The following is an 8,535-nucleotide window of genomic DNA, read 5'->3' on the forward strand; positions in this document are numbered from 1 at the left end:
ACTGGCTAGCCTACCTTCATATTTGATCCTCTCCTTCCTTATTTCTCTCTTTGATTTCCTCTGTTTGTTTTTGTAGCCTTCCCAATCTTCTGATTTCCCAGTGCTCTTGGCCACTTTATAGGTTCTCTCTTTTTCTTTAATACATTTCCTGACTTCCTTTGTCAGCCATGGCTGTCTAATCCCTGCCCAGATAATCTTTCTCTTTTTGGGGATGAACCTCTGTACAGTGTCCTCAATTTTACCCACAAACTCCTGCCATTTTTGCTCTACTGTCTTTCCTGCTAGGCTCTGCTTCCAATCTATTTTCGTCAGTTCCTCTCTCATGCCCTCATAGTTACCTTTATTTAACTGTAACACCATTACATCCGATTTTGCCTTCTCTCTTTCAAACTGCAGACTGAACTCTACCATGTTATGATTGCTGCTTCCTTAGTGTTCCCTTACTTTAAGATTTTTTATAAAGTCTGGTTCATTACATAGCACTAGGTCCAGAATAGCCTGCTCCCTTGTGGGCTCCATGACAAACTGTTCCAAAAAGCCATCCTGTAAGCATTCCATGAATTCCCTTTCTTTGGATCTACTGGCAACATTATTTACCCAGTCCGCCTGCATATTGAAGTCTCCCATGATCACTGTGACCTTGCCTTTCTGACATGCCTTCTCTAATTCCCGGTACATGTTACACCCCTGGACCTGACCACTGTTAGAAGGTCTGTACATAACTCCCACTATGGTTTTTTTGCCTTTGTCGTTCCTCAATTCCACCCACACAGACTCCACATCATCTGACGCTATGTCATTCAGCACCATAGATTTAATTTTGTTCTTAACTAACAAGGCAACCCCGCCCCCTCTGCCCACCTCCCTATCTTTTCGATAAGTTGAAAACCCTTGGATGTTTAACTGCCAGTCCTGACCCCCCTGTAACCACGTCTCTGTGATGCCTACCACATCATAATCATATACAGTGTGCAGTTGAACAAAAAGTAATAAATGTGTAGACTATTTTACATGATGCAAAAGTTTTTCCGAAGTTATTCTTATGTTTATTTTTCGTAGATACTCGTGTTGGAAACTGCTTCTTAGAATATGGCCAGCGAGGTGATGGAGGTCTGTCCTGCAGTGTCGATATTGGTGTTGGAGTCACACGGGCCTCCTGTTGTTGTTCTCTGGGAAGTGCCTGGGGTAACCCTTGTGAAATCTGCCCTGATGTCAATACAAGTATGTACACTCTTTAACAATGCATTTGTAAATGAAATAAAGAAAGAAAGTAAATAGTTGTCCCTCAAAAGTAGAGGTAGACCTTATAATGAAGTTTAAGAAAATGGCAGAGAATTTAAACAAATACATTTCATCTGTCTTTACCATAAAAACACATGTGTATATGCTCGAAACCTTATTAGATTTTTGAGATGTTAATAAAGAGAGTGGACACACGGCAGGCAGTGGGTGTTTTTATCTTGATTTTGAAAAGTACTTCAATAGGGTATCACATGATTGATTAATGTACGATGTAGAGTTCGGGGATAGTGACAGAATAGCTTGTTGATTGGCATCCAAATCGAAAGCAGAGCGTGCAAACAAAGCATACTTCTTCAGTGATGAGCATCCAACAAGGATCAATGCAAAACCTACTGCTATTCCCAGTTTACATTAATGATACGGACTGATAATAAATACCAAGGTGACCTGTTTTCAAATACAGGAAGACAATATTAAATTTCAAGGAAAATTATTGCTGCAGATAAAGGTGAGGTTATATATTTTTGAAAGAAGAATGGAAAGGTTGCATTATTTGGAAATGTTTGTCTAGGTGTGATAGAGGAACACTGTGATCTGGGAGTATAAATACATCAATCACTGAAAGTTGCACCGACAGATTAGCAAAGGCCATGAAAAATTAGCAAACCAGGCACTAAGCTTTCTTTCTATATGGGATGTTATGCTAAGCCTCTATTGGGATTGTGTGCTCGCCTCCCATCAGATTTGAAACAGGGAGAAGGTGGCTCATACACTCTCTCTGTTTATCCACCTGCCACTGACCAGCCTAAATGTCCATGCAGAGTGAGGATGGTGTCAGTCCAGAGCTATTGAGATCCTTTAGTGGCTACCAAAAGGCCTTATCTTGCTACCACCTGTATCTGACCCATAGCTGGGGATGCCTGACCTTGGACTACTCTGGGTTGTTCAGAACAGTGGGACCAACAGTAATTGAAGCAAACTCAGACTGCTGGGACCACAATGTTGCTGACTATCCACCCTGATGGTGTCCTCCCACCAAGACAGGCATGAGATTGCCATGCAGTAGCGATCAAGCTCATCAGGTGGCCTCCCACTCCACTATCTAGCTGGTGTTGGTGGGTGAGCATATTTTTTTAGATTAGATTACATAATAAGATATATAAGGTATAGTGGTGTTGTCCCAGCAACATGTTGACAAGCAACATGAGTTCGACTGGGACAACACTACTATTATAAGACAAGCCAAACAGAGAACAGCCAGGGAATTCCTAGAGGCATGGCACTCATCCACAGATTCAATCAATAAGCACATCGACCTGGACCCAATATACCGGCCACTGCAGCGGACAGCTGGAACTGACAACTGGAAGCGGCAGAGACAAACCACTATAAATGCTGGAGGAAAGATCACAGAAGCGCTTCACAGGAGGCTCCCAAGCACTGAAGATGTCGCCTAGACAGGGGACGAAACGTCTGCAACACAAATTCCCAGCTCGGCGAACAGAACCACAACAAAGATTATCTAAGATTACATAGAGATCTTGATCAATTGGATCAATGCACTGAGGGCAACATTTTCACACTGACGGTGGTTTGTATGTGGAATGAGCTGCCAGAGGAAGTGGTAGATGCAGATACAGTTGCAACATTTTAAATACATTTGGACAGGTACCATGAATAGGAAAGGTTTAGAGGGATATGGGCCAACGCAGACAAATGGGACTAGTTTCTTTTGGGAAACTTGGTCGGCATGGATGAGTTGGACTGAAGGGTCTGTTTCTGTGCTGTATGACTCTGTGACATTTAACACATCACTAAGATATTCTCATATGAAATTGATTTGTTACTTTCACGGAATAATTTCAATTCTTTTCCATCCAACTTTGGATTTATGAAAATTAACCATAATATTTTGATCTGTTGTACTCTAAAATACTCAGCTTGGATTGCATATAAACCACAAAGGAAGACATTAATACAGGAAGTTGTACTGAGTTCACCATTTCCTGAAATGACAACATTTAATTCCTATGTTATTTATATTCACAGCTGAATACAAGACACTTTGTCCAGGGGGTGAAGGATTTAGACCCAACCCCATCACTGTCATCTTAGAGGGTAAGTAATGTGGATAAGTTTAGTCTTGTATTCCTACACTGCCTGCAGCTCCCTCATACCCAGTAACTTGCCCATCTGCAGATCCCCCTTCTCTGTTAAGCTAGAGTTCACAAAGTGCCAGTATCTGAGTTGATGGTTATACACGTGAGACTCAGTGTTAAAGTGTCCCTTTCATTATTCTCTTGCTCCACTTGAGTCTCCAGCTTCCATGATAGTGCTTTACCATGAGGCATTCTTGAATAAATGAAAGATTAAAGGTTGGGTTGATGGAACGAGGAAACTCAAAAGGTATGTGCTTACACCTCAACAGTTTATTAATTAAAGATATTGCGGGATAAGGAGGAACGTGAATATGTGCATCGGGGCAGAACATATCTCCATCCTCTGTGACTTCAGCTTTATTCATGGCCAAACTAATGATAACCAGCATCAAGATGGGAGAATTTACCACTGTATTCCTCTCTACGGTTCAGTGACACCTCCAATTATTGGCCAGCTTGCCCCTGATGCAAGAGTGAGGAGAGTGTGTCAGGGAGTCAGCTGTGGTGCATTTCGATATTCTGTCTCCCATGGTTGAATATTTAGCAGGGTGTGCACGCACAGAGAGAGGTGAGAGCTTGAGGCTTGCTAGAAAGTGAGGTGCGAAGGGTAACATATAAAAAAAGACTATGTTTGGCTCACATTTGATAGGGAATGTGTTGCTGGAAAAGCGCAGCAGGTCAGACAGCATCCAGGGAACAGGAGAATCGACGTTTCGGGCATAAGCCCTTCTTCAGGAATGGGGAAAGTTTGTCTAGCAGGCTAAGATAAAAGGTAGGGAGGAGGGACTTGGGGGAGGGGCGTCGGAAATGTGATAGGTGGAAAGAGGTCAAGGTGAGGGGATAGGTGGAAAGAGGTCAAGGTGAGGGGATAGGTGGAAAGAGGTCATTCCCCATTCCTGAAGAAGGGCTTATGCCCGAAATGTCGATTCTCCTGTTCCCTGGATGCTGTCTGACCTGCTGCGCTTTTCCAGCAACACATTTCCAGCTCTGATCTCCAGCATCTGCAGACCTCACTTTCTCCTCACATTTGATAGGGTTTGATGGAGGCTTGTGAAGGGTGAGAGCTGGGGAATTGAGCAGTGTCTGATGTTAATGGCTCATTTGTAAGATAATGACATGTGAAGCTGAAGTCACTAATCGCTCATGTGAAGTCATTAAGCTTTTTTGCAGCACTGCATTCAGGTTCCCAGTGTTAGACAACTAAGATGGCTGACAATGACTGTCTACTCGCACTGCTTCCATGTTTATGTCCCACACCACCCCCACCAATGCTGCATCACACTACCTTGGACCACACACTATGGTCTGGTCCATCATTCCCATTTCTACTTTGGTTCAGAATCTCTCCAACAATGCCTTCCATCATGTGATGAAGCCAGAACATATATGGCTTTAAGGTACATTCAGCATCATAATCCTGTGCTTATTTTAAGGACAATCAACATTTTAGCTCATTGTCCATGGAACTACAAAAATACATTCTCATTTACATTTACATTTACATTCTCAAGCAGGAACATGAAAGTGGTGCAGAAGAGATGGCAGTGTCCTGCTTAACACCATTTGTTCAGAATAGCTGTAAATAAAGACTTTTCAGATAATTCTTGTGCAACCAGAAAAAGCATTCACGCCTTACCTGGCTCCACAAACAAATTCTCACTCCTGCCTTAGTGTCCATCTCTCAAATGGTTCCACTTCTGGTTTGGATTTAGGATGACCATCAGATTTAGAATCTCTACAGCATGGAAGCAGGCCATTCAGCCCATCAAGTCCACACCAACCGTCCCACCCAACCCCCCCCCCAACACATTGTAACCCTGCATTTCCCATGGCTAATCACATAGCCTGCACTCTGTCGACAATTTAGCACGGCCAATTCATTAACCTGCACATCTTTCAACTGTGACAGGAAACCCACGCAGACACGGGGAGAATGTGCAAATTCCACACAGACCGCCTGAGGCTAGAATTGAACCAGGGTCCCAGGCGCTGTGAGGCAGCAGTGCTGACCACTGAGCCACCGTGCCTCCCTGAAATGCTTTGATCAAATCTGGCAGCCTGTCCCAATTATGCAGATGAAACATATTCATGGAAATGGTTCCAATCTCATGCTGAGTAAATTAACAAGCAGCAATGTGCTCCTTCCCAAATCAGTTCAGACCTGACACAATCTCCTTTCTGCCTGTTGATGACATTGGACTCTGTCAGTTGAACATGGAGTGGAGGGCACTGCTTTGGTGAGGTGATGTCCCTTGGGAATGATTCTCTGTTCATACTTTGTTTCTCAGATATTGATGAATGCCAGGAGTTGCCAGGATTGTGCCAAGGTGGGAACTGTGTCAACACATTCGGCAGTTTTCAGTGTGAATGCCCGGCTGGTTATTACTTAAATGACGAAACCCGGATCTGTGAAGGTAAGGTACAGGACGTAGCTGAAGGAGTGGACATTACTTAAAACATTTCAATTGAAAGCATGTTCTTTGAAACAAAATGTCGAAAGCAGTTGATTAAAAGGGTGGTGGGTGGTAATGTGGGATTGAGGGTAATAGCAGTGGAACAATATTAAGTAACTGAAGTAGACATCATATTCCTATAATAAAATAATCCCTTGTACCTTCACAGACACTGATGAATGTGTCACCCACCCTGGTATCTGTGGACCTGGGACATGTTACAACACCTTGGGTAACTACACTTGTGTTTGCCCTCCAGAGTACATGCAGGTCAATGGGGGAAACAACTGCATGGGTGAGTCTGACTGATCATTAATACCTAAAAATTAGTGAATTTACCGTGCGAGTCCTGTGAACAAGTGTCTGATTAAACACTTTCCCTTCTGCAGTTTTTCTCAAGAAAATGCTACAGAAACCAGTGCATTACACTTTAATGGCTGGAGTGAAGCTTTGCTATTATAGTTGTCAAGGAGATAATCAGTGATCCTGCTTAACTTTTCAGGTTCACAGCCTATACTCTCAAATCATTCCAAATGTGAAGTCATGTCTCGACTGCAGTGCCAATTATCTGAGGCTGGATGAATGTCATCTCAGGAAGCAAAATCAAGACAGTTGTTCATGAGATTAGAACTTCTAAACCTTCCCTAAAATACTTCTAATGTGTACAATATCTGAATTTTACACATCCGATAGTATTTAAAGATTAGATTAGACTAGATTACATACAGTGTGGATCAAACATGGGTATATAGGAAACATGAAGCAACTTATCAAGAAGTTTCAGAGAGATACACACAGTTACAATCTTAATTAATGTTGTAGTTCTACACTGTTATAACATTTGTACATGAGAGATTTAACAAAGTGTGCTTGCTTTTCAAATTGCGTGAGAAATGTTACTTTTCTTGTTGTATAATGTCAGAGACTGCATTCCCAAATCAGAACAATGCATCTTCATTCCCTGGAAAAGGAGTTCCAAGTAGAAATAAAATTCCTCCTCAGTGTGTTTAAATAATTGAAATTAATTATAATCTTCACCACTTGCACACACACCACATTCACTCTGCAAAGAAAGGTAACAGTTATCGTTACCATTAGCATCAGTTGTGGAGGCATTACTTTTAAACTTTAAAATTGTCGAGGCAACACAGTAAACGTGCCAGCTCTTGTGGCCCAGTCTAGTGGTACTTCAGTAAATTTGCTTCTTGTTAATCCTCATTATTTATCAAATCAGGAATTTGTTTTAATAGTTTATTCACAAGGTGTCAAAATGGAGCTCTGAAATGAGAAAGAAAAGAATGAAACCAATAATCAAATCTCGCTGTGAATTCAGAAGTATTTTCCTAACTAATCTGTTCAGAGATATTATTGCACATCACTGGAGCAGAATGGGACTTGAACTCAGACCTCCTAGTTCAGAAGTATGGACACTACACTGTGTCACAAGAGCCGCCTTACTGTGAATTTATTTTGTTCTTCATTCATCCAGAAGTGCTCTTACACACAATTGATTATATTTTTCCCATCACCAAATTAGCACTGGAATTTTTCATCAGTTAACTACCACCAGTAAATCACCCATGTTTCCAGTTGAATCTTTGACATCCGAAACCCATGATGATTGAAATAGATCACCAAAGGTGAGGAGAGGTAGGGAGAGAGGGAGGGGTCTAAATTAAAATGGAGTTGGAAGGAAAGAGACAGCACTGCATCCCCTGAGGTGTCCTCTACTCTCTAAAGGCATTGCAAGGAGAGATGGACACCCTGTGCTCCATCTCTAGTGTCACCCGGGCATGTATGTACCCATGGAAAAGGGGCAGGCAGTCAGCAGGGATGACCCCTTCCAGGGACCTCTGCTTGGACATGGTCAAAGGCAATCTGGCCAGGCCCAGGAGCAGACCCACAAGAAGGTCACAACCAATATACACCAGTCTATGGCCTCACAATACCACAAATAACCAGTCAGGCTGGGCGTCCATAAACCACCACCAACTGTGGTTATATGGGACTGCTGCATGCAGCACTCTCCATCCTAGGTCCCCAAGGGAAAATGGGAGGATTCCCACATAGAGCATCCTTCCCTGGAGGATCCCCAACACCCGACAGCAATAACACACCCTGCTGTGCACGGCCAGTGGACGTACAAGTCGAGGGCAGATGGTCTACAGCAGTGACTGTACAGGAATGACCTCCACACAAGGAGGAAGCAATGAGAGTATTACTATGAGGCAGACCAGGCTCCTGAAGGAGGTTCAGGATCTGGAGCCAATGTGAAATTCTGTCCGAGCACGGAGAGGCAGAGACAGGATTCCACCGCACATGTGAGCATCCTCCAGCTGGCGCACGGAGGTTTTCAGGCGACGGATGACATTAGCCATGAACTGTATATCCACTGTCTCCCTGCCAACCAGTTCCCATGGCAACATCCAGCCCAGTCCTCCCCCACCCAGCCTCCAGCTGAGACCCTTTCACCCAGGCCCAAACTCAAATCCTGCCACCCTACCCCAAACCCAGACCCTGTCACCCAGCCCCCAGCCCAGACCCTGAAAACCAACCTCAAACCCTTGACTCCGTCACCCAGCCCCCAGCCCAGACCCTGAAACCCAGCCCCCAGCCCAGACCCTGCCACCCAGCCCCAAAGCCAGACCCTGAAACCCAGCCCCCAGCCCAGGCCCTGTCAC

At 43.7% G+C, this 8,535-nt stretch overlaps 1 protein-coding gene across 1 annotated transcript in view; it reads left to right on the plus strand.

The window, feature by feature from the left end:
• LOC122558088 (fibrillin-2-like) overlaps positions 1–8,535 on the plus strand; it is a 318,053-nt gene that overhangs the window by 224,862 nt on the left and 84,656 nt on the right. Inside the window, exons 37-40 of the mRNA XM_043706411.1 lie at positions 1,060–1,221; positions 3,292–3,360; positions 5,690–5,815; positions 6,024–6,149. Coding sequence (XP_043562346.1) covers positions 1,060–1,221; positions 3,292–3,360; positions 5,690–5,815; positions 6,024–6,149 — 483 coding nt within the window. The remainder of the gene's footprint in view (positions 1–1,059; positions 1,222–3,291; positions 3,361–5,689; positions 5,816–6,023; positions 6,150–8,535) is intronic.

Source organism: Chiloscyllium plagiosum, chromosome 2 (genome assembly GCF_004010195.1).
Source record: "Chiloscyllium plagiosum isolate BGI_BamShark_2017 chromosome 2, ASM401019v2, whole genome shotgun sequence".
NCBI classification, from domain to species: Eukaryota; Metazoa; Chordata; class Chondrichthyes; order Orectolobiformes; family Hemiscylliidae; genus Chiloscyllium; species Chiloscyllium plagiosum.